The 27,396-nt window shown below is 43.4% G+C and overlaps 1 protein-coding gene across 1 annotated transcript in view; it reads right to left on the bottom strand.

Annotated features, from left to right (window-relative positions):
- Positions 1-27,396, bottom strand: part of LOC147727508 (NACHT, LRR and PYD domains-containing protein 12-like) — a 510,438-nt gene that overhangs the window by 252,362 nt on the left and 230,680 nt on the right. The window contains exon 2 of the mRNA XM_086963128.1: positions 3,335-3,621. Within this exon, the coding sequence (XP_086819254.1) occupies positions 3,335-3,621 (287 nt within the window). The remainder of the gene's footprint in view (positions 1-3,334; positions 3,622-27,396) is intronic.

The following is a 27,396-nucleotide window of genomic DNA, read 5'->3' as shown; positions in this document are numbered from 1 at the left end:
ATGGTATTTAGGCCAATGGGGCATGATGGGTGAATCGAAGGTCAAGGGGTGGAATGTACTGCATTCGCCATTTTACATGTGCTAAATTGTATGTTGACCTCGATTCCATGCGATGCTCTGATCTTCCATTTTGTTGCATTGCACTTCCATTTTATGCTGCTTTGCCCTGTAGTTACACTTCAGCAGTAACATAAACATGTTTTTCACGTAAACCAGTACGAGCTGGTGCGAGACATCTCATGAGGTTATTTTTTACCTTCAGCTTGTTTTTGTGCATTCTATGCTTATCTCTAGGACAGAGGGAGGATGCGCTGTGCAAGGCTCTCCAGGGCCGGAGATAGGGAAAGGAATGTCTTTTGCCTCGGCGCACCCAAACAGAATCTGGCCAGGTCTGTATGGGAGGATCTGACGCAGAGATGCGGCCAGCACCTACGATGGATAGATGGGCGAGAACGCCTACTAGAGGCTTCTCGAACGTGTTGATTTAACTATAAAAAGCGGTGTCTGTGGAATGGAGCTCAGGAACTCAGTCTTGGAGTGGACGCACTCGAGGGACAACTTTGGTGCCCGGAGAGATTACTTCCCGTACCCCAGTCTCTAAAGGATTCCCGACTTGGTGTTTTCGGTGCTTGGCCAGGGATGTTGAAGACTAAGGTGCAGACGCATCTGGTGAGGTGCTTTGTACATTAACTGTTTATATACCTGCACTCAAAGTTTCATATTTATATATATAGTCATTGTTTATTGCCTTACACTCGGTGCCTAAGAATTTACTAGCTTCAGTGACTTATTGCCCTTGTCTACAGTATTAATAAAGCTCATTTTACCTCCAGAGGAGTGTTGGAGTTTCTGTGTGAGTAAGTGGTGTGCGTAAGTTCAGATTACGCAAGTGGGCAAGGCAATACAACCTTAGCCCTTCATGCTCTAGTGCGCTCACTGACACGCCTCGACACCCCCCCATACTGGACTTCATTGGAGGCTTTACAGCATGTACGCGCAGCGAGTGAGCCGCTGGTGCATCGAAGGGTGCCTAAGGCAAGCCTGTTTGCGCTCAGACCATGCTCAGGACCAGCCCCCTTGTCTGTTTTGTCTAGCATCCTGAGACTCCTATCTGCTACTCACAGACTGAGATGTTAATCATCAGACCTACAGGTAAGAGCTGCCCGGGCCCATTTCTCTCTGCCTGATCTAATGAGGACAAGTGTTTGTCATATCTGTAAACTTCATTTATCATTTACTAAGGTTTATTCGCTCAGTTCTCCAGTTCCCTCCCCCTCATACCTCCCATTCGCTACAGAGGATTTAATTGTGTGCTGGTAAATTCAAAGTCCCTTTCTAAGAACACCATGGATTTTAGAATCTTTTTAGAAACCCAAATGGTAGACCTGCCATTTGTGACTAAAACTTGGGCAAATGCAGATACCGAACCGGACATCATATTGGCTATCCCATCGGGTTATGCCACTTTCAGACTTGACAGATCCAGAAAAAGAGGTGGAGGCCTTGCTATCTTCTATCAGGATTATTTTAAGGTCTCCTGTGTGCCGCAGTCAGAGACTTTAGACTGCGACACACTCACATTTTAAATTTCACCCACTCATCAGTACTCCTTCAAACAGAGCCAAATTAATTGGCAGTAGGCTTGTATGTATAGAAATCCTAAAAGATCGAATTGTTCTCAGTGTCTGAATTTGGGGGTCACATAACTACCATCAATTATTCATAGTTAATAAACTGTAGGTCGCCTTTAAGAAACTCAGCACAAACTTATGGGGGCAGTGCTTAATTGCACAGTCCAACCCAACAGGCTCTGTTGCCTCCCACCATCATGACTCAATCTGGAACGATTTGACCTTTTAGGATTTATATACATATAAGCCTACTGACAATTAATTTGGCTCTGTTTTAATTGTTTGATGGAACAGGCTGGTTGTTTACTCGTCTCTTGGAGTTTTCTAACTTCTGAACAAGTTGCTGTCGGAATATACCACACTCTCTTCTGGATATGTTTCACTGATATATTTTGCACGCTCATAAAATCATTGTCCTGTCCTGATGATGACTCTTCAGTTTTATTATGGTCGAAATGCCATTGACGCATGTGATGATGATGTAGCCGAAATGGAAGAGGACGCATTGTTTGCTTTGTATTGTTTCAGTTTTGTTCTTATATTACACACTGTATTGTCTATTTTGTTGTTTGTGTATCGTACTGAGCGCCATTGCTTTATATGTTTTAGGATTGAAATATTTATCATTGTTAATACATTTTCTATAAATTGTATTTAATTATACATGGGTTATTTATTTCTTTTTCTATATTTTTATATTCTTCAAATTTGAATGTTTTGTTTTCATTTACGTTTGTGATTTTATTCTCCCTTTTTTCCTTTCTGATTAATATTTCTTTATGTATGTATTGTGTTAACTTGAACTACTAGAATCTAGCATCTATATCAGCAGATGGGTGTGCCACTGTCTTTTTTTATACTGAGCTCAATGAAAGTAGATGAAGCCCCTTTAGCATTTTGCATGCTCAAAATGATGAGATTAATTCTTAGAAATAGTCTACTCTACTGGTGTTCTTCTGGGTAGCCTCCCAATCCACAATTCTTTAACTACACTGTCACTCTAAACAGAAACCCACCTTTCAGAAATGAGTGCTGACCCTGCTCCTCATGGGAACTGTCCTTCCTGAACTGCTAGGCAAGGTCCCCTCCCGAAGGGAACACAAACAACCCAGACAGGCGTCTTCAGGGATCCACATCTGGGCATGCCCATGGACACTTAAGGCATTAGATCAAACACACAAATAGTGAGTGGAGAAATGCATACAAACTGTCTTGGCCAATGGTATTTGTCTGGCTAGCATTCTTGAACTCCCTTCTGGAGCGGACATCACCTGCCAGTTTGAAATGGATTGTTCCCATAAGGAGCAGAGTCAGTGAGAGGTTCTGTGGATTGAGCGAAATACATATGTTTTCAATGAACCAGTGCATAGTAGGGTTTTGAGGAAATTCTTTAAGACGGAACTTAGTATGTACTCAATGTAGGCAGTGATGTTGCTTGACGTTTTGTCTTTTGCAGGCTGCTGTATACATACTGTGGTCATTTTAATTCAAGCCAACAGGCGGATGGGACTCAGACTTATTTGACACAAAAAGTCCAGGGTTGGGAGGCTCCTGAGCGGTGTTATGGGAGATGAACACAGAAGGACAAAAGTAATCACAGAACATACACTGAATAGTGGATTGTGATAACTGGAATGGGATAGAAAAATAACAACGTTACCATTAAAAATATATATGTTTACTTTTTTCATGTTGCTACTAACCTGTTGAGCTCCTTTGTACAATTGTTTGCTTTTTTGTAGGTCTTTTGGATTTGATTTGCAAACAAACAGAACAGAAGACAGAAGCAAGCGCCTCCCCTCGAAGGTCAATGATATCAAGCAACCGTCTAACTTGCTTCCTAGGTCCTCGTTCGTATGCAACATCTTCATGGTCATCTCTAGTGATCAACTCTCCCTGCAGCAGCTTATCAAGAATACAATCCACAGAGGCTTCTAGTTCATCTATGAGCCTTTCTCTGTGTCTCATAAGGAATACCCTTGATGACATTCTAAAAAGAGAACATAGAAAGTAAAATATAAGTGGTTTTGATTTATTGTCGAAAAACATAAGCAATAATATATTACATCATAATAATCACACAAAACAGTATTTCAGCCAAAGTTGGGTTGAATCAATACTTTTCTAAACAAATCAGGCTCCTAATATTCTGGCATCTTCAACATAGCCCCCTTTTGTAAAAAAAAATATATATATATACTTGGGGTGTGTGTCAGTGGAGATTTTCACATTTCTTTGCGTACAATGCTAAGAGATGAACTTGTCAACTAAAGAAAGACATAATCAGTAACAAATTAGGGATATTTTTTTAATTGAGAGGGTGTTCTAATCTGTTGTTGCTTTTTAAACTGGTAAACAATGCTTGTAGGTTGTAATGTTGGTGAATTCATTAAACACAGCAATGAAAGAAGGAAGTCGCTATAAGCAAAGACAGCAGGCTTAGACAGACGGACTGCAGACACATGCGTACCTAGAGAGTGCATTTATAAAAGTAAAAAAAGAAGTTACTTGGGAAGCATGTGGTCATTGGAAGTACACTGGCCACAGGAAACAGTACTTTGTCCAAACTCCACTGCATGGATGGTACGGACGAAGACATCAAGCCCAAGAGAAGGAAGCAGGGGGCAGGATGAGCACTGACCAATAGGACGCATGAAACCGAGGCCCAATTTGGAGCCAGCCAATAGTAAGTAAAGAGGTGATAACCAATAGGAAACAAGGAAAGGAGACCCACGTGGGAGCCAGCCAATGGTAAGTAAAGTGACGTGGGAGCCATGGGGAAACCAGCCAATGGTAAGTGTAGGTAAGTAATTGGTGGGCTTTAATACAATGGATTTCACAAACCAGAGAGCTACAGATTGTTTGCCTTTCTGGATATGGAGACTAAACACTTCGCAAGGCTCCTCCTGAAAGATTTTGAAGTGTGGGCAGTGCCTAAAAAGTTAATTCCTTTAACTAAACTAACTTCAGGCCTGACCTAAGCACTCTGGACAATCTGGCAACACTTCAAATGCTTGTGGGAAGATGAATCAGCAAAAGCCAGCTTCTATATGCCTTCATTATCAACTTTTTTAAGGCATTCAACCATGTCAATAGAATCCTACTTTGGAAAAAAACTCCAAGGGATAAATATTCCATCAAATCTCCTCTGTGCATTTCAGCTCTTGCACGCAAACACATGCTTCCAAGTCAAGCTGGGGGGAAATCATCTGCTGTCCTCCAAAATCCAAACAAACAGAGGATTGAAGCATGTATGTATCGTCCTTTTTAATTTATTCTTGGTGGATCATACAAATCGACTAAAACAAGTAGACTCACATCTCCCCAAAACTAGCTCAACAAGCAATCTCAACCTTGCAATATGCAGACATGTAGTTCTACTTAGGACAGCTGGAATCGGTCTTCAGAAACTACTTTACAGCCTGGATAAATACTATAAGAAAAATGAAATGATGGTCAATCTGGAAACAAAAAATATCCTCATCTTTGGGAAACGAATCATCATAAAGAGCTCACGGCAGTTGGGTGCTGATACAGTAAAGAGAACACAATTGTATCAATATTTTAGAGCTTTGCTCCAGGATCGTGCCTCTCACCTTCAGCATTTGAACGCCCTGAAGCCAATGCTTGCCTCTCTCATCTTTGCCTTCCAGGAACTCCTGGCCAACACAGCAAACCCCTCGCTGACTATGTTCATCCACATGGTAAAGGCCAAATTAATTCCAACTATGGTCTATGAAGCTTTCCGGAATAAACTAACAATATTTCTAAATGTTACACAATGTAAGTCGTCCACCTCCTTTTTGGCCTATCAGGAGACACCTTGCAGTCCCAAAATAGGCTTGAGTTTGGGTTAATTGAACAAGACCTGATCTACAAGGCAGGGCTTTTCAAATACTTCTTTGCATTGCACAGAGCAGACACCAAGACCCTCAAGGCCCTAATCTGGGAAGAAATGTATACACATCCATCCAAGAATGCCGGGGCAACTGCATTATTGACATAATTTTAACGCTCAAAGTAGAATCCATGTGCGTCCAACCTTTAACAAAAGAATAAGCATTTTAAACACCCTTTCCAATAAACAAGTAAGACGCCCCTTGTTCATTGTTGATAAGGAGTAATTTTTGTGTAGAAGCCATGCTTGGCAAGGCATCAACACCTACAAGCACCTGGCACTGCAGCCATTTCTGAGCGAGAATTCCTGATGCTACTATAGGACCGGCTGCTGCAAATCCACTTTGGCAATACATTGACACTAGATCATCGGCCAAAGTGGTTACCAACACCTTTGACACAGCTGTGCTGTATACAACACCCAAAAAGAATCGCTAGCGTACATCTTATGCACCTTCCTGCTAAATGATCGGTGCTTCTGGCTCCGCAACATTTTCAATCAATTTGGAGTCAGAGCATGTCAACATGCGATACCTTCCTGTCTGCAAGGTAACCCTCTGATCGCAAGAACTTCTAAGGGCAAGGCGAATGTTTCTGAGACCCTCATTTATCAAATTTAATATTCGTTCTGCTCAGGAGGCACGATCTTTTGTGTTGTCCCCTCCAAATGAAATGATTTGCCATAGAATATTTCATTTTTTTAAAAACATTCCTGGTTATTTATTAGAATTTCTTTTCTTTTTTTAGTTTAGTTGGTATGTGTAATGTTATGCTGACTGTTTAAGGTAGAATTTTGTATTTGTTATAAAGTATGTCTCTTTTATTGTATTGGTGTATTTTTGTGGACCTCCGTTGGAGTTCCGTAACAAATAAACTAATTGAATTGTGAATTGTGAGTTGCCAAGGCGAGGTTCATAACAATTATGGACATAGTGGGTAAATGTCTGGCTTTGAGACCCTTACTCTCGCGGTACACACTTTCAGGACAAATCAAACTGCAATGTCATGCAGTGAGCTCACCGCGTCAACTGCGTTTCCCTGGCAATCCTAGCAATAGTTTATATTGGATGCCATATTACTCAACTTTGCACATAAGTTCTTTTATTTAATAACAGTGGCCATTTGAACTGCAATGTTTCAAAGAGTCTTTTTTTCTTTTTATGTATGGTTTCTATTAACCAAAATAAAGTTACTGACTGACTGCGTACGGTAATGTTCTGTAAAAGTGTGTGAGGCTGACCAGGTATTTGCTTTACATATGTTAACTAAGTGAATATTTCCTAAAAAGCCATGGTCGCCCTCTTTTTCCTAGTAGAGTGTGGCCAAATGGAGTGGGAATGACACATTTGGCTTTAAATAGGCATTTTTGGATACATTTAGCAATCCATCGCGCTATGCCAGCTTTTGATATTGCATGTCCTTTATGATGTTTAGCAAAAGTGACAAACAGCTGTTGAGTGCTATGAAAAGATTTGGTTCTATCAATCTAGGGCTCTTTTAACATATAAGGTGTGAAGGGCCCTTTCCTCAGCAAAGTCTGGGTGAGGAAAAAAGACTGGTACCTCATTTGTCTGGCTAAGGTGGAAATGAAGGAAGGAACTTAAGGCCAGTTCTAACGACAACCCTATCTATATGGACTTGAATGAAAGGTTCCAATAAAGTGAGGGACTACATCTCACTTATATGCATTAATGAGGTAATGGCTATAAGGAAAGCTACTTTCCAAGAGACGAACTCCACAGAACAAGAGTACAGTGGCACAATTAGAGGCCCCATCATTGTGCGTACAACAATGAGCTTCCAGAATGGGGCAAGTGGAACTCTGAGTGGCATAATCCTTTTAAGTCCTTCCATGAAGGATTTAATAGCTGAGATTCTAAAAAGAGAAGAATGTTCTATGTTTTTCATGTAGTGGAAACAGCTGCAAGGTGTAGATGTACGGAGGTATATGCTAACCCTGATTTTGAAAGATGTCTTCAACCGATGGCTTGAGCGGGTCAAGACTTTTAGAATACCAGTAGTTGACAAACCTTTTCCACTTTGCTGCATAGCAAGTGCTAGTGGTACCTCTGTGGGCTTCTTTAAGAATGTCCTTGCACTCCTGTGGGAGCTTTAGATATCCAAAATCCAAGGCCTCAGGTGTTAATAAATTGCTAGACTGAGATGCCAGGGTGTATGATCTTGCCCTGTTTCTGCATGAAAACGTCCAGCCTGTTGGGGGGCTTCTCGTGAGGAAAAAGAGATATCTCGAAACTAGGGGAGATCCATGGCTGCCTGGTACATGTGGGAGCCACGAGAGTGAGAGACTTTTGCTGAAGTTTACTTACCACGTACGGAAGGAGTGAGAGAGGAAGAAAAGCATTAGGCAAATATGTCTGAGCAGTTAATTCCTAAAGCATTGTCCATAGAATGTGGGTTTGGAAACCAGGTGTCAAAGTTTTGGCTTTGTGCATTTTCAAGAGTGGCAAATATGTCTATCTCTGGGAACCTCCAGTATTGAAAGTAAGGCAGTAGGGCTTGTGGGTACAGTTCCCACTCTGGACATGGTTAGGTCAGCAGGGTTGTTATCCACTCCCTGTAGGTACTCTGCAACGAAGTGAATGGGGGAGGAAGTGTCTAATGCCAAATCCTTTGCACCACTGCTGCTCAAAGCTGCAGTGAGTAAGAGCCACCCTCTTTCTGCAGGAAATACATGGTGGTGATGTCGTCTATCTTTACCAGCACTACCTTGCCAGGAAGTTTCTGGGAAAAGGCTTTTAGGGCTGGGTGGACAGCAAGTAGGTACCAGATTGTTGATGAAACCCCTGCTACATGGGTGACCAGAGACCCTAAACCTTTAAGCTGTGGAGATACACTTCCCAGCAAACTAGAGATGCATCTATGGTGATGGGAACTTGATGGATGGGGTCACTGAAGGGCCAGCCCTGCAACAGATTGTTGCTGTTCCACCACTGCAGACAGCGTTGAGTATTGACTCTTATCAACACTAGACCTTGTAGATGATCCTTTGCTTGTGACCTTTGTATTGAGAGGCATTACATCAACAGGCCCATATGTATCTGGGGAACCATGGCAATGCAGGAGGTCATCATCCCTTGTAAGCCTATCACTGTTCTAAATAGAAGAAAATGATTTGGCTGAAAATGAAGCAGAGGCTGCTAGGAAACTAGTATCCTTTGATGATTGGGATAGGCCTTGACAGTGAGGGCATTGATAATTGACCCCAGAAAGGGTTGTAGCTGTAGGGGGTGATGGTGAGATTTAGTGGTGTTTATTGTGAATCCCGAGCTGTGGAGCAAGGAATGGCAGGTTGAGTGTTTGCTAGACTCTACTGCCTGCCTGCGCTCTTGATCATCCAATCATCTAGAATTAACAAAACGTGAGCTCCTTTAGCTGAGGTTGGCGGTCATGACTGCTAGGATTTGGAAAATACCATTAGGGCTGTGGTGACCCAGAAGGACAGTACCTTGAATTGATAGTGTTATCCACATATCATGAAGCAAAGGTGGAGACGAATAGCAAGATGGGATGGGTATGTGTATGTGCAATTAGGCATCGTTCGCATCCAGGATGGTCATTAAATAATCTTGCTGCAACATGGTGATTACATCCTGCAGAATTGTCATATGGAAATGTTCTGAGAAAATGCACTTGTTTACGGGCATGACACTGAGGATTGGTCAGAGAGCTTTCCTTTTTGAGAATTAGAAAGTACAGTGAGTAAGCCTCTTTGCTCTGGTGTAGTAAGTGCGCTGGCTTTATAGTCCCTTTGAGTAGGAGTTTATATATGTGTTTTTGGCTGAGGTTTTCCACATTTAAGGTGTGTGCATGGGGTAGAATGCTTGGTGGGTTTGAGAGAAGCTCTAGGCAATACCCATGCTGAATGATGTCTAGAACTGGTCCTGGGCAGAGTTTGCAGAGTCGCGGTAAGCGGAGCTCTGCAGAGTGCCCAAAACTCAGACGTGCTACATGGAGTTTCGCGAGCGGCAGAATCTGGTACTTCACGTGGATTTTCAGTGCCAGGATTTTCTCCCTCGCTGTAAAATCAGTGCCAGCAGCATCACACGGGGGTGCAAGAGGGTGCTGCTTCTTTCTGCTGGTCAAATAGATTTTCTACTCCAGAGGAAGCTTCCTCAATGCGAGCGGCAGCTTTCTCTCTTTATTTTTATTTTTTTTAAATGTCTTTATTCTTCAACAAGTCAGCAATTACAATAAATAAATCACAGGTAGGGTTACACATGCCATGAAAAGGAAATGAGACAACCATAAAGAACTGGGAAAAGAATCACAACAAAAGACAGTAGATGTGTATGGAAATATCATTGTTCCTAATTCTAATCCAAAATGGAATGCTTTTTTACAGTATAAGACCTCATACAGATTCTAAGTTATTCAGAGCTTGTGTCCCCCTTGCATTTGCAAAAGTATTTTCCATTGCATATATCTCCTTCATCAGTATCCACCAATCATTAATATTCGGGGGGGTGTGAACTGATCCAGACTCGAGCAATCACCAATCTGGCTATTACCAACAAAATCAATAAAAGCCGATTCTGTCTATGACTAAACATGTCAGGCCCCAGCATAATATCCCTCAGCCTAGGGGAGAAATCAATCCCTAACTTCTGTGAGCAAATTTGGCCTAACTGGTGCAAAAAATCCTTACACTTAGGACATTCTACAAACATATGACTCATATTTGCAGCAAAAAGATCGCGTTTAGGGCATTTCGTTTATGTACTAGCTGACCCCATGTTGACCCATTTAGCTATTTTCTCTGGTGTGTAATACAGGATACATACAGTTCGGAACTGCTGAATTTGTAGGTTGGTTGCATACACAGAGTTCTTAACTACTCTTAGGCTTTGCTATATATTGTTTTCCGTAACCTTCTCCCCCAATATTATATGCCACTTATGAGCTAGTTTATTACTATCCCCCTTTCTAAAACTGACAAGCATCTTATACATACAGCTAATCATACATTTAGCTTTGTGCTGATGTAGTAAGTCCCATATCTATGACTTAGTTACATTAATCAGTTTTAGTTGCGTCAAAAAGAAACTCTTAATTTGAAGATATTTAAAAAACATATGCCTGGGTAATTTAAACAAAAATTAAAAATTTTCAAATGAAGAAAACCCCCCATAGTCATATAGATCCCCGAGTGTAGAGATACCAAAGTCCGCCCATTGTCTTGATGTAATATCTTGAAAAATCTCAGGGAAAATCGGGTTCCCCTACAACGGAAGTTTATCATGGTAATATGATAGATCACACATAATAAAGATAGCTTTCCAAATAAAGATAGTGTCCCGCATAGTCTTGAATTTAACACGTTTGAAATAGTTCGGATCAGTAGTTTTATATATATATATCAAACTATTTTCTGCCAATAATAATTGATGGAAGAAGGTAGTACATGTGGGGGTTAATAAACTCTGAAAGCGACCTATAAATGCGGACCAAAAATACATTTTAAAATCTGGAAAGTCTATACACCTCTGATCGAAAGGGCATTTCAATAAATTCGTGGCTCTACGTGCCTTCTTGTATCCCCATAAAAACTACTAAAAAGACCATCTGATCTTTTAAAGAAACCATTTGAAACCAGCAGAGGAAAAGATCTAAAGAGATACAGAAATTTTGGAAGTATTTTCATTTTGATAATATTGGCCCGACCTATGATACCAATAGGGAGCTTGTGCCATTTATTTAACTGAATAGCTGTTTCCTTTATCAATAGTTCATAGTTTGACGAAATTATTTGATTAATCTGTGGAGAAATTCTGACCTCTAGGTACGTGGCCCCAGTACATACCCCCCTGATACGTTCCCTAGTAGTAAAATTTACCAAAATCTGTGTTTTATGTGTGTTAAGTTTGTAGCCGGCTACAGCTCCAAATCTAGCTGCTGCTTTTTCTACTTCTTTCATTGCCCCAATTGGTTCAGTTGAAAATATAGCTACGTCATCTGCATAAGCAGTTAACTTTAGTAAGTTTATGCCTTGCCTTAGTGGTATTATTTGGGTGTTAGATTGTAATGAAAAAATAAGCGGTTCAATATAAAGGGCAAATAAAAGAGGGCACAGTGGACATCCCTGTCGCGCACAACGTAAAATCGAAAAAGTTTCAGATTGTGTTCCTAAGTACATTAGTTTTCTTTGTGGTTTTCCATATAGCTCCTGGACCCACTGTTTAAAGATTTTCCCCATTCCCACCTTTTCCAATACAGACCATAAAAACTTCCAATCAACTCTATCGAACGCTTTTTCCGCGTCTAAAAGCATCATACCTAGTTGAATTCCATTTTTTTCCGCCAAATCAAAAGCAGTAATAGCAGTATTAATATGTGCCGTAGTCTCTCTTCCTTGGATAAAACCATGATGATGGACTGATACAAGGTCTGACATAATTGGTGCTAATCTAGAGGCCAGAATTTTTGCAAAAATCTTTGCATCAGAATTAATAAGTAAGATAGGCCTGTAAGAGCCACACTCATTAGAAGGTTTATTTTTCTTTAAAAAAAAGACTATCCATGTCAAATTCCAAGATTCTGGTATAATACCATGATTGCCAATATATTGAATTGTCTCTCTAAATGGTTTGATTAACTGCTCTTTAAAAACTTTATAAAACTCCAAAGGTATAGAGTCTTCCCCTGTTGCTTTTCCCGACGGTAGCGCTGATATTTCTAGTAATATATCCTCATTACTGATATCTTTGCCCATAATGGCCGTATCTTCTTCTTTCAGTTTTGGCAAATATATATTTTGTAGATACTGTTGTATATTTTCCTCTTTAATTGTAGTTTCAGGGTGGTATAATTTCTGATAAAAAAAGAAAATTGTTCTAAGATCCCTTTTAGATCAGTATATGTAATCCCATTTGCTGCTTTTATTTCTTTGATATAGGTTTTAGCCCTATCATCGGCTACCTTATGAGCAAGAACTTTTCCCATATGCTCCCCAAACTCATACTGTAAAACACAATATTTATTATATCTAATAACCATTCTCTCCCTAAGTATCTTTTTAGCCGCCACCCTCATGTCAATTAAATTTCGCAATAGCTCATCCTGGTTAGGTAAAAAACACCGGAACGCATTTAAATGATCTTCCTCAGCCTGCCTTATAGTCGAGATAACCTCCTCTTTTTGATCTTGTTTTTTTTAATTTTTTTGCAATATATATTGTAATGTCGTCCCTCGAACAACTGCTTTCCAGGTGCCCCATATTATATTAGGAGTAGATGAACCCTTATTTTCCCGAAAGAAAAGTTTGAGCTGCCTATTGGTAGCCTATATATAAGTCTCATCTGTGAGTAGATATTTTAGAAATGTAAAGGATTTGTGAATCGGTTCTCCTGGTATGGCTTGAAATGTTACCATGAGGGGATTATTTTCTGATGTAATACGTGGGTATATCTTTATATCAGCCGTTGAAGCAATCCCATTTGACACCCAGGCCATGTCTATTCTTGAATATGATTGATGTGGAGATGAGTAATAAGCATATCCTGCAGTGTTAGGATATAAATATCTCCACAGATCCACCACCAGCTGTAACTGTCCCACCTCTACTATTGCTGCTCTTCTTCTAATCTTTCTGCGAGTAAATGTCTGTCTACTGGTGTCTATATTATAATCCATTATACAATTGAAGTCCCCCATAATCAGTTTCTCTCCCTCCCAGTTTAGTAGTTCCATATTTAGAGAGTCCAAAAATGACGGTTCATCTAAATTAGGACCATATGTACCACATATAATATACTTTTTGCCTCGTATTTCAACCTGGGCAATTGCCCACCTCCCAGCCCGATCAGTCATAGTTTTTAGTATCACACATCGAAATCCTTTTTACTTCAAAATAGCCACTCCCCTAATAGAACAAGACTGTGAGGTACAGACAATAGTTTCATAACCGAGTTGTGCTAATAACTTATGATCTATATAAGAAAGATGTGTTTCTGTTAATAGTGCAAGCTGCAGGTTATGTGTTTTTAATTCTTCCCTAACCAACTGCCTCTTTAGTTTACTATTTAGACCGGCAACGTTCCAAATAACACATCTAATTTTACTCATCATAAAAATATTTATTTCCCCCTTTAATGTAGCCCATTATTCTTTTCATATTGTTTTCCTCCTGCCCTGCTATAACCATATTCACTTCTTTTCTAGCTTACTTGTTGATTTTTCTTTCTCCATATTTTCACCCACCTTACCCTTCCCAGAACCTGCTTCCCAACCCACTCCCGTACCTTGGGAGAGGAATTACACCCATTAGAAAAGCTGCTAAGCCAGCAGCCAAAGGGAGACAGAGCAGCCCAAACACAACCTCCTCACCCGGAAACCCCACACCTAAAGCCGTGCAATTTTAGTAATCCCTTCATAATAATTAGTTTTAATATTCATTGCGGCTTAATGTTTCCCCCCTTCTCATGTTGCCATTTACTAAGAGCCTCCTTAGCCTCTTCGATTGTAGAAAAAAAATAGGTTTGACCACCTTTCAAGACCTTCAGCCGTGCTGGCTCTTGTAAAAAAAACCTGTGCATTTAAAGATTTCATAGGTTCTATTAACTGCCACATTAGCCATCTCCTATCCATAGAAACTTTACAAATGTCTGAGCGCACAAAAAAAGTAACAGTATCGATTGTTATGGTCCCAATCTATCAGATCTGGGAAAGCCTTCTGAAAAAGCAGTACCAAATATGCTTGAGGGTCTGCGCCCTCTTTCCCCTCTGGAATGCCAAATAGTCTCAAATTTTGCTGTCACTGCCGATTTTCTAAATCTTCCATCTTGATTTGCAGTACCTTAATTGAAGTATCATGAGTCTGTGTTTGTTCAACCGTCTGTGACACAACCTCCTCAGTATCTGCGATGAGTTGCTGAAGATCAGTTATTCTCTTACAAGGGAGTCAACTTTAGCTACTGCTGCCTGAAGAGCCTGTTGGATGCCTAAATTATCTGTCCTCAATTGCGAATAGTGTTCTTGAGCTTCTTGTCCCTGGTATTTTAGTGCTTGAAATAATAAAGCAAGTGATGGTTCTAGCCTTAAGTTCGAACTTAGATCAACTTCACCACCTTCCGCGCCAGAAGTTGGCATAGTGTTAGATGACATTGATTGCATGGGGGTGGTGTGAGCCGTGGGGGCAGGAGGAGCGGTGGCGATAGATGTAGTAGGAGCTATATCTGTAGCTTTACAGGTTATAATATCCTTATTGTAAAATATTTCCGTTGGGCTACTCCCAGAGAGTCGCGAAACCAGAGACTTAACCCCACCTTTTGTTTAGACCCAGTGGCGGAGGGAAGTGTCATTGAAGATCTCCCTATTACATGAGACACCACCCTGCTGATCAGATTTTGTCGGTGTTTTCTTGCTGTTGCCCCTTGGGTGCTTAGATTTTATGGTTATATTCTTTTTCTTAGTCCCTGACCTCGGTGTGGGTGTATTCTTTGTATTGGATTCTGCTTCTTTTCTAGCCTCAATTCGATTTTGAAGTATCTCCCCCTCCTCTGATGAGCTCATGTTTAACAGAGATTGAGTGCAATCAGTAATGTTGACAGTGTTACTCTCATCAGCCAGATCGTCAGTATCTTTTATAGTAATCATACCCCCAATGCTTTTTTCTATTTCTATTTCCACCGCTGGGCTAATCTGGGAAGTAGTTCCAAACATTTTGCTGTCATTAAGCTCTGAAGTCTCCTTATCTACTTCATTCCCCCCCTGCACTGAGGACTCAGCCCCCTGTTCTCCAGCAACTTCTCCCATGCATAATTGCTGGTCAGATATGGCCCCCATTAACATCACTGCAAGATCCTCATTATCACCATTTTCAGTAGGCAGACTTGAGGAGATCAACTCTGCAGCTTTTCCTGATCGTATCAACTGTAGTATGGGCTTACCAACTTTGAAGTTGTCGGCCCAGAGTCTTCCTTCCGAAATCCCTGCCATGGCCTCAATGTCCTCGTTCCGATTGTTCCGCTTCGTTTCCCCCGTAGCGGCAGGGGGTTGCTGCCTTCCAGCGCGTGTCCAGCGTGCCGGCGCTTTCAGCGGATCAATCGTAGGTTTGCTCCCTCTGTCTGTGATCGAGAACTCTATGTCGATCGCCGAACCTAACAAACGGAGCAGCCGCAGTCTGTTGAGCCGCCCGAGAACGCCAGCCCTGATGATGAGCGCGAGCGTGAATCACTGCTCAGTAAGTTTGTTGCAACCTCCCTCTTGTTTCTCTGTTGCCGCTCGCCAGCGCCAATAACACACGCTGGCGGGGTACAGTCAAGCCAATATGAATAAAGGGGGTTCTCCACGGCCTCAGCTTTCAAGTCGCATTAATTTTCCACAAGTTTCAAATAGCAGATCGCTGGGGTTTTTACAACCGGGTTCTTAGCGAGGGCTGCTCAGGGTGCCTGTCTTCCCGGAGGTGTCAACCCGCCATCTTGCTCCTCCTCGAGCGCGGCAACTCTATTCTCAATCGCGAGCAGCAGCTTTCTCAACGCGAACGGTTGCGACCAGCCGTGATCGCCCGCGTTCAGGAATCTCGCCGGGAGGTGGTCTAGCACGCAATTTCTTTCGCTCGTGCCTGCCAACTTATGGTTGGGGAGCCACGCAAGAGGAAAACCACAGCACGATGTCGCATTATGCAGCAATTAAAAGTGAGAACCGTGGACTCTGCTCTCAGACCAGGAGAAGATAAGAAAGAACCCACTTGTCTTGGACAGTCCCTACAGAAGAGATTGAGCTCCAATAAATCAGTGCTTTATTTTCTTCCAGCAAGGATTTCAGATAGTTGTTCAAAGGGCAATCGTAAAGAAAACACAATGTCCATCAGCCTGGAAAATAGCAGAAACACTGTTGCCCACCACTAACCGGGAAGGTGCAGGCCAAATGGGCTGAGCTTATGGGGGATTTGGCGCCAAAAAATGAGAACTGTGGACTATATATTTTTTAAGGAAGAAGGGGGCTATGTGGCCCCCTCATGGAGTCTTATTGGGCCTAAGGGATCCCATCTTTCGGTCTGCATTAATTCAACGTGGGTGACTTAGTGCCCACCCAGGGCGCCCACCATGTACAACGTTGTGGGGATGCGTGTGGAGCCACAGAGCCCTATGGCCATAGCTGACTCCCCGGATACCATGAGAGCCGGCCTTGCTCCATCCCAGAGGAAGCAGCAATTTAGCCTGCTCCATCCAGGAGGGAGCAATCTGTTGATCTCTTTCCCTGCCCATAAAAGTGTGGGCAGGGAAACAGGTCACAAGTCTGCTCCCAGCTGGTGGGAGCATTTTTAAAGCTCGTACTCCCAGGGAGCAGACTTTGTGTTTGCTCCAGTTTAACACAAGTCTCAAAATCACCACGCAGGAGCAAACACAGGTTTCCCTTGTGCATAGAAACTTTCTGAGTGATCTGTCAAGCGGGGGCTGAGAAGGGGGGGTCCAAAAAACAAAATCTACATGCATTTTACACAGACTTTTTAAAAGAAGCACTACCGCAAAAAACTCCTGAACAGTAGTAGTTTTTGAGATATGAAATATCAAAAATATTTGTGTGTCTGGAGGGTTGGATTCAAGGGACTCTCACAAAAGTCCCTTAAACACAAATTTGAAAAATAGAGCAGTCTGACTGGCCCAGAGGGCTTTTATTCCCTATGGCCATCTGGCACCAGCGAGAGTCAGACTCCTGCAAGAGCGAGCGCTATGACTGGCTGCCAGTAACATGAAGAAAAATGTTGCCCCCTCTGGGCCCAAAATACAAATTAATATAAGTACAAAAAAATCAGGCGTTTTGGCCATGATCCCATGGGACTCCCTAGGGATCTTGGCAAAAACACAAAAGTAGGCGGCTGTCACTTTTTTATAATATTTAGGGAGGGGGCGCGAGTAAGGGCCCTTTTCCAAGCAAGGGGGATTGGCACTCTGCCCCCCACCCCGAGCCTCGCCAAGCACAGCTAATTATCTCCCATATTACATCATTCAAGACATGTATAGGTGTCTTGTGGAGAAGCGTGGCTCAGTGGTTAGAGGCGGCAGACCCGGAAGCTGAGATCGGCCGTGGACCAGGGTTCGATTCCCCGCCTCGGCGGGTCTCGGGCTCAAAATTCCACGGAGTCGACAATTCTCGCTCCGGTGCCTACTCGACTCACGGGGTCACACTCTGAGACTCTGGGCAATAGCTTGCCTAATCTCCACTATGGCCCCTCGCGGCGGGATGTCTGGCTTTCACCTTGTGGATACCCAGCCGGGGTATCTCACAGGGGAATACCAGGACGGGTTCCCTAAGCAAGCGCCTTGAGACCCCTGGGTTAAAGTGTTGCGCTATATAAATCGAAACACATTTACATTTACATTTACATGTTATAGGACACCATTGATAACATCACTGCAACATTTGAAATGACATCTTTGATGACAAGACCGTGTAAGGGGTGAGAGTTATCGATATCTTTAAAACCGGGTTATAGTTACTAGAGATGACTGTAACTGGTGAATTTCAGGTTGTCTTTTAGTTTAAAACAATGCACTGCATAGGGTACCAGCGGTGCCCCGGGCATGTAAGTAAAAGTGTCTACCCAAGGCTGCAACATTGATTGAGAAACCCTGAGTGTGACAAAATACAACATGGCTCCCAGCCTACCACTGCAGCCCGGAAGGAGATTTCAAACTGCTAGTTCGCTTTGCCATTTAAACTAATGGCAAAGCCCTCACTTTATTTAACAAAATGTATGTCTCCCCTGAGGAAGGCCCATCAAGCCCTAGGCAGGGAGCTGTATATTATTAAGTAGCACATGTACTTTAATATGTCCAAACAGTAAAATCCCCTAATTGTTGTTTTTAATGTGGAAAGTGTAGTAGACTCATGGCAAGTACAGTTACAGGCTGACCCCTCAGCCCTTATAACTTATGAATGGGAATATTGAAGTTGGGACTCCAAGATTTCAAATGAATTGTGACGTTAAACCGACTGATTGCCCAAGTCAAATATAATGTCACTTTTAAGGAAAAGCTACTTTTAGAAAGTTGCAACTCTGTGGCTCAGTTCATCCGGTGGCCATCATTCACAGATGCGGGCCACCAGGAAGCCTTCTGCTTCTCTGGGGAGGAGTGCAAATGACTCCTCAACCCAGGAACAAATGAGGCCTGCCACACAGAGAGGTGTTACCTCCCCCTTGCAGAAATCCACACAGAGTTTTAGCCCAAGAGGTGAGCTTCAAAAGAGAAACCCCCTTTAATGGGCAAATAGCAACCCCCCGGTTTTTCCCTCAGCTCTACTCTGTTCAATGTCTACATGGCTTCACATGCCTACATCATCAGATCTCAAGGCATCACCATCATCCCCTAGGCATAGGGCAACCAACTCATCCTCTCCTTGATGGACAAGAAGCCCGCCACAAGAACCAACTTCAACAACTGCATGTTCCTCGTGGTGGAATGGATGAGGACTGCTTGAAATTAAACTCCGACAAGACTGAAGCAGTGGTTTTGTAAACAAGAGTTCCCCATAGGACATCATCTTGTGGGCAACAGAATTCGAACCCACACCTACACCCATTAACCACTCCAGAAATTTGGGGGATTAACCCAGACGACAAGCTCCACATGAAGGCACTGGTCAAAAAAGTAAGCACCGCCTGCTTCCACATCCTCCGAATACTCAAAAAAATCTTCAAGTGGCTCCCACAGAACACCAGGCCTAACATCATGCAAGCACTCATCACAAGCCGACTCCACTACATAAACGCACTGTAAGCTGGAATCTCCAAACATCTCCTGAACAGACTTTAGACCATTCACAACGCTGTCACCCTTATCACAGCATCCGCAACAGAGACATCGTTTCCCAGCCACACTCACTCACTCACATACACACCCCTCACTCACAAAGTCAAAAAAGGAGTTTGCCTATTCTCCTACATAGGAACAAAAACAAGGAACAGCCCCCAATAGCATATCAGAGCCTCAACCTTGATACTTAGGTTTCACAATAAGATGAAGTCCAGGATCTTTGACTAATGGGCTATGGGCCAAACCCTACACCCCTGCTCAAGCCCCAGGAGACCCTTGTGGCTATACAAATCAACATAACATAGTAATAAACTCAAGAGGGGCTTCCCCTTTATTCAGGTAGATGGGCTGGTGGCAAGAACAGAAAGGGAAAACCAGTAGTCAAACTGTTTTTTCCATAGATGTGTAGCCCACAGGTAACCACATTTCTTGGGTAGGAGTTCAAGCTCTCTACAGCAAAGGAAGGGTTCAGACATCTTGGGAGTATGCAGAATATTGCACTCTGGGATAGCTAGATACCACACATACCTGGAAGGAAATCATAAGGCGGGAGGGACCCTGGTAGTCCATTGGCTACTGATCCCATCACACGGGGGCACTTTCTAGGCTTAAACACAACATCTCAGACACCCTGAACCCCAGATCACATCTGGACAGGAGAGAGGTCAGAAGAACAATTGTTACTTACCTGTAAACAGGTGGTTCTCCAGTATAGGTGTCTTTCATAGATTCACATGCTTGAATATTCCCCGTCGTCGAAGTGGGAGTCACACAGTAAATAAAATAGCAATAGAATACTAATAACAAATGTATGTAAAAACATAACTCATAAAATATACACTAGAAAAGGTAGTAAATACCAAGACATAATTCCCACATAGGAATACATGGTAGAGAGAAAATACACTTGTAACACATTCCTGTCATTATGTTAGTCCAAAACACAGCCAATCAGGCGCAAGCACCCCTCCAGAACCTTCTCCTCAGAGCTCATTCCCACAAATTTCCGTAGCACAGGAGTGACAAAAGTGTCTATGAGGAGAAGCGAGCCTCTGAGGGGAGGAGGGTGGGTTGCATGTGAATCTATGAAAGACACCAATACTGGCGAACCACCTGTTTACAGGTAAGTAACAATTGTTCTTCTCCAGTATTAGGGTGTCTTTCATAGATTCACATGCTTGAATAGAATATTGAGCAGTAGTAGCCGAGCAAGGCCCAAATCAGCCATGCGAAGCATGGAAGAAAACTCAATGAGACATAATATAGTAATGCAAGTAATAATAACAATCATATAAAACCATAAAGGTGAAGGGAAGACAGAGGCTCACCTCAGTTAAAAAGATTGCGAAGCATTGCCTGTCCCACTGCTGCATCTGCTTCGTTGATGGCATCCAGGCAGTAGTGTCTTGTGAACGTGTGCCTGCTAGACCACGTGGCTGCTCTGCAAATCTGATGAAGCGGCACACCGGCAAACAGGGCAATAGAGGATGACATCGCCCTGGTGGAATGAGCCCTCACAGAAGACTGAAGAGGCTTGATGGCTTTCTGATGGCAGAAGGCAATTGCTCAAGAAATCCAACGTGCAATAGTTGGCTTGGTAACAGGACGTCCTTTGCGCATGCGTCCATAGGCAATGAACAGTTGATCGGACCTGCAAAAGGGTGCCGTCCTGTTGATGTAAAATTTCAGGCATCTTTTAATGTCAAAGGAATGTAAGCGTTGCTCTGCCGAAGATTGAGGATTGGCAAAGAAGTTTTTCAAGAAAACAGGTTCATTAATGTGAAAATCAGTGGGCACCTTAGGTAAAAATGTTGGATTGGTGCGAAGCACTACACAGTCCGATTTGAATTGGAGGAAAGGAGGCTTAATGGTGAAGGCGTGAACATCACTCAAGCGACGTGAGGAGGTCAGAGCAAGGAGAAGAGCTACCTTCCAGGTCAGAGACTTTAAATCCGCTTTGTGGATAGGCTCGAATGGCGCCTTCATTAGTTGTGTCAATACTACATTGAGATGCCAGGTAGGAGGAGGACGCCGAATGGGTGGGAACTTCCGGAATAGTCCTTTGAAAAATTGGCGAATGACTCTGGAAAAGCAGAGCGAGGAGGAGCCATCTTGACGGAAACGACAAAATGCCACCAAGAAAACTCTCACAGTGGAATGGGAAAACCCTGATTGAGCCAGTTGCAAAAAGAACGGTAGCAGCTGAGCCGGAGTGGAATGAATAGGATGGACATTGGCAGCTGCGCACCAATGACAGAATCCCTTCCACTTGAGCTTGTAAGTCTTAACTGTAGACGGAGCTCTGGCATGAGCGAGAATGTCTCTGCAGTCTGGCCAAATATTCAAATGGGCAAATTCAATGTACTCAGGTTCCAGGCAGTTCGGATGGCAAATCTGACCCTTGTCCATCGTGAGGAGATCCGCTCGAGGATGAAGGAGGATGGGCTTGCACTGGGAGAGAAGAAGCAGCTCCGAGAACCACGCTTGTCGGGGCCATCTGGGAGCGATCAGGAGAATGTGGCAAGGCTGTCTCCGCATCTTCCACAACATGCGAGGTACCAGCGGAATCGGAGGAAAAGCGTAGACAAATATATCGCAGCAGTTCATCAAAAGGGCATTCCCGCACTGTGGTAAATAAAGTATTACCCTGTCATAATTTCTATACGAAAACAAAGGGTCATGCATATAATGAGAGGCAGAGTCCGTGGTGTCCGATTCAAAAGGGCTTTATTTCAATAACTCGAGTTAAGGGAGAATCGGGTTCCATCACCACTAAGGTTCAGGAAGGGTCTTCTGAACTTTATTCACAGAGTACAATATTTATACATTCAATCTTGTACATAGGGAGGAGCGCTCAAGGCAGAGCAAGAAAAAGAGAGATAAGAGCATGTGGGCGTGTATGAGGGCGTACATGTGGGCATTCACTTGAGGAGTCATAGGTGAGTCATGGGTGGGTGGATGCATGGAGGGGGTCGCATGGCCAGCTGAAATCTTTGCCCTACTTGTGTGCGCAACTTGGTCATGACGTGCAATTGACGAGTAACTGGGGGAAGCTGGGGGGAGCTGACTTACGGTCTAGTAGAGAGGCCTTCAGTGTCAGGACGACCTGCACGTCTGGTATTATCTGATATCTTAAGTTTGGAGGATGTATTATCTCAAGCAAAGGTCGCTCAAGCAAAGGTTGCTCATCACCAAGAGCCGGTGTGGGCATATATTTCATATATTTCTTCGTTCATTGTGTGGGGGCCGTGGGCTTTCTAAGGATGTGAGCTCTGCAAATCACTTAAACGGAGACAGAAAAGCTAGGCCCTATCTCTGCAGACGGGTTCTGTTTACCTTCTTCACCAGGCAGGAATGTGATTCTATAGAGCAAGCAGATAACTGTTTTGCAAAATACTGTCTTGGCACCCCGGGCTGGGCCTCTCTCAGCTGAGCCAAAAGTATGCGAGGTCAGGGATACGTAGCTGAGCTGCAGCTCTCAGAGTGTCTGGAGGCATGAAACCTTAATTCGGGTCCTGGCTCAGGCTGAGCCACAAAATGGGTTCATCTCGATATATTAAAAGTGCACAATGCAAATACATGGGTAACATAGGCCTCAGTGCAGAATTAACGTTTCTTTCATGGAAGGCTTGGTAACTGACATCCTAAAGTGGGACGGAAATGCAGAGGCCTTATTATTGCAGGCATGAGAGGGAAAATGCATGGATGACTTGCAAGTACACTAAACGTGGGGTACACGCAGGGGACACATTGGCCATGTAAAATTTCATTTTCCTCATTCCCTCCTTGTCCCCTACTGTACCCTTCAGGACACATCTATATTCATGAGACCGTATATCTGATCATACAGCATCATTTGTTCATCTTTGATCTTTTGTATACGTGGATGGGGAACACAGGCAGTGGCACACAGGCCGTAAATCGTCGGGCCACACTGCAGACAGAGACAGCAGCCGAATATCATAAGCAGTATCATTCCTAGGAACGACAACACTTTCCATCCCCATGCTGATATTACACCCCAGAGCCAACCGGACCAAGTCCATGTGCCTGGGTCTTGATGTATATCATGAGCAATCTTGTGGAGCCTTGTTATTGCTGCGTACACAGATGGCGCGTTATTCGGAATGAAAACGCAGCAACTGGAGCCAATCACTCTACAAGCCCCGCCCCTATCTGCCAGGATGACGTCAAGAACAAGGCGGTTCTGAAGAACAACAAGTCGTATGGCAGACTGTTCCTGGGTCAAGTTCGCCAGGGCAGATGCAGTCTCATTTACTACTGCTTCTAGAGTTCTTGTTAACCTGCGTATGAGTTTACTGTTTTGGACGGGACCTATGAAGAAAAAGAATCCTCTGTTAAAATCTGTATATTGCTCCCAAGCTGTCTCAGTCTGATCAATCACTGGGGAATCGGTCTCCCTTTTGTGTCTAACATGCTCTAGTCGTGAATCTCTATGATAATGGGATGGGGCCAGAAAGACGGGTGGCAGCAGGAACGCTATATAGCATGTTCCACCCCAGTCTAAGGGCAGATGTACATATGCTGTCTGACCGCAAATGAAATAGGTATGGCGAGATGCTTTGAAAGACTTTCCTTTATCATTAAACTCGACTACAGCATTACACTCGCTGTGTCCCATATGTACTGATCCTTTCTTGCTAACACACAGATCACCTTTAACTGGTAGGACTGTAATAGTCGGTGGACCTGTATTTTGCTTGGGCTGAACATTCAGAATCATAAAGCTGAGGGAAGCATTTCCTTGCTTGTACTCTTCATTTTCTAGATCGGTCCCCTTCCTTTGGGGAAGACCGTCTTCGTCTGGAAAACATGCCTCATTCATTACTTTATTCAAATTACCCCATATCCAGTCATCCTTGTAAACTGTGGACTTTCTGTCTAGTGATGACATTAAGGCAAACCATGCTCCGCACAAACCATTGTGGGAGAACGGAAAAGGGAAGAAGGGCAGAACTCCCTTTGTCTTTTGATAAGGTGGCAGTTGGCCACATACCCAGCAATCTGTTGCATTGCTGGTCTGATGAGAACGGTGCAACATTCGAATGAAAGTATTGTTGCGCAGGGCTAGTCGATATGACAGTTCATGGGGAGGCAGATCACTAAATGTATGCTCTACAGTGTCATTAATGGAAAAGTGTATATGTGAGGCAATAGGAGGAAAGAAAACATGTAGTATTAAGCTGATACATATTATAGTGATGCACAGAAGAGACAGAAAAATCAGAGTTACTATACATCTACTGCGTAATATCTTGCAGTATTTTTCTTTCATTTTGCTCTTTTTACTGTTATGGCTGTTATGGTCTACGATCTTATACATGTCAGGAACCTGTCTAACCGATTCACCACCTAGTGGACTTAAACAATTAAACGCTGTCTGACTTTCTAGATCGTAATTTGGACCTGTACTCTTGCTGCGGAGTCTTTTCTAGCAAAGGGGGCTTAAAGTCTGTACTGTCTTTGTTCTTTACCAAAGTTCCAGAATCTCCAAAGTACTTTTTACAATGATGGGCATGGAGCCATCCTTTTCTTCCTTCCACTTTGATGGCTGTCCTCGTGGTCAGTAACACTAATTTCGGTGTCTTCCAGCGCGGCTCAAGGGGACTTGATCGATTAAAGTTCCTCACGAAGACAAAATCTCCAGGGACTATGGCATGCTCCTTAACCTGGGTGTTGTCAAGGAAGGCGGCGGCAACCTGTGAACGACAAGAGAGGAGTGCAGACATCAAGGAAGCCAGGTAATCTGTCAGCATGTTACTGTCAACATCAGTTATTTTCTTAGGCATAGGTGTACCCCACATATTTGGCGGTCTACCGAAAACCACTTCATACGGAGATAGGCCTGTTCTGGAATGGGCTACCATACGCATGTAAAAGAGGGCAACCGGCAAGGCTACCATCCAATCCACGCCTTCTTCTGCACAGATCTTTGCTAGTTTCGTCTTTATTGTCTGATTATGGCGCTCGACAAGGCCTGCTGCTTCAGGGTGTCGTACACAATGAAACTTCCACTGATATCCTAACAGAAGGGACACTTGCTTCATTAATTCAGAAGAAAAAGGCTGACCATTGTCTGAGTACACGACACGGGGCAATCCATATCTCGGGAAGAACTCTCGCACCAATTGCCTGGCTGTTGTCACAGCAGTATAATCTGGGACTGGGTACGCTTCTGTCCATCTAGTTAGTGCACACACAACTACCAGGACATACTTGTAACCTCTACATCTGTCCATTTGGATATAATCCATCTGGAGGACCTCAAAAGGGTGGTCAGGAGGATGAAATCCGCCTTGTTCCACCGGAATGCCTTTACCTGGATTGAACTGGCAACAGATCATACAAGTTTTAACTTTTTGCTTCGCTGCTGCACGCAGGTGCTTGTTAAACCAGATATTCTATAAGCTGTCTAACATTGCCTTCTCTCCCAAGTGTGCTGGACTATGTGCTGTGTTTATGATCACTTGTACCATGGCATCTGGAAGAAACCATGTAGCTTTGCCTTTAGTCATCCAACCTTGGTCAGTCTGGACCCCTCCTTGTTCAGTCCATTTCTTTATTTCATCTGAAGTGGCATGTGTCTGTATGTCGAGTACATCTTGAGAAGGATCCCTGACTGTCATACTTTTTGCCAATAATGGTACCTCTGTCTTTGTCGTGTTTGTTGGTGTCTGGGCTGTAAGTTTAGCAGTTCGGTCTGCCAGGTCATTACCCTGGGAAATGGTGTCTGTAGCTTTGGTGTGTGCTTTGCATTTTAGGATAGCTATGGCTGCAGGCAAATGTATTGCTTCTAACAGGGCCTGTATAAGCGGGCCATGCTGAATTTTAGTCCCATGGGAGGTCAAGAAACCTCTCTCCCTCCACAGGACTCCGAAATCATGAACTACGCCAAATGCATATTGTGAATCTGTATAAATGTTCACTTTCAAGTGCTTAGCTCTTATGCAGGCTTGTGTCAGAGCGATGAGCTCTGCTGCTTGTGCTGACAGTATGTCTATTCTTTGTGTCTCTATGACTTCAGTAGCAGTGGTCACGGCATATGCTGCCACTAACTCTCCTGCACTCGTTCTCATGCATGAACCATCTACATAAAGTGTCAGGTCAGGGTCTGTCAGTGCAATGTCTGTCAGGTCTTGTCTTGGTTTCGTCACTGTATTCATTATTTCCACACAGTCATGTGGTGCGGTGTCTACTGTACTCGAGGGCAAAAGTGTAGCTGGGTTAAGAATGTTACATCGTCTGATTTCTATGTGTGGCTGAAATAACGTCAGTTCATATCCTGTCAGTCTCGCTACGGTCAAGTGTTGTGTCTGTGTCCTGTTCAAGAGAACTTCCACTGCATGTGGTACCTGTACTATCAGGGGGTGTCCCAGCACTATGGAGTCACTTTGTCTTATGGCTAGGGCGGTTGCTGCAACTGATTTCAGGCACGCAGGCAGAGCCTGGGCCACTGGGTCGAGTCTACTAGAAAAATAAGCACAAGGCTTGTGCTTTCCTACTTGATCTTGTGTGAGGACAGATAGTGCTGTTCCATCCTGTTCAGTCACAAAAAGTGTAAAGGGTTTGCTGTAACAAGGAGTCGCTAAAACCGGCGCTTGACATAAGGCTCTTTTTAATTCTTCAAATGCCAAGGTATGTTCTTGTGTCCAAGGGAGGACAGTCGAAGACGCTGCCTCCTGTCTGCCTCCTGTGTTGTCAACTGTATGAGTGGTTTGGCTAGATAGGCATACTGGGGAATCCATTGTCTGCAGTATGAAGTGAGGCCAATGAAGGCCCGTACTTCCTTTTGTGTCTTGGGCTGTGAAAGGTTAGCAATTAACTGAATTCGTTCTTGTGTCAGCTGTCTACCCCTCTTGGACAGCAAGTGTCCAAGGTACACCACTTGCTGTGCACAGAATTGTAACTTTGAAGGGGACACTTTGTGCCCCTTTTCTGCCCCTTTTCTGCCAGAAAGTGTAAAACTGTCAGTGATGCATTTTCGCAGTCTGGTTCTGATCGTGCTGTAATTAGGATGTCGTCTACGTACTGGAGCAGTGCAGTGTTGGTAGGCATGTTAATACTGTCCAGCT

The sequence above is a fragment of the Lissotriton vulgaris genome, chromosome 3_1 (genome assembly GCF_964263255.1).
Source record: "Lissotriton vulgaris chromosome 3_1, aLisVul1.2, whole genome shotgun sequence".
In the NCBI taxonomy this organism is placed as follows: Eukaryota; Metazoa; Chordata; class Amphibia; order Caudata; family Salamandridae; genus Lissotriton; species Lissotriton vulgaris.
The sequence above is the reverse complement of the archived record's forward strand: the minus strand, read 5'-3'. Positions and strand labels throughout refer to the sequence as shown.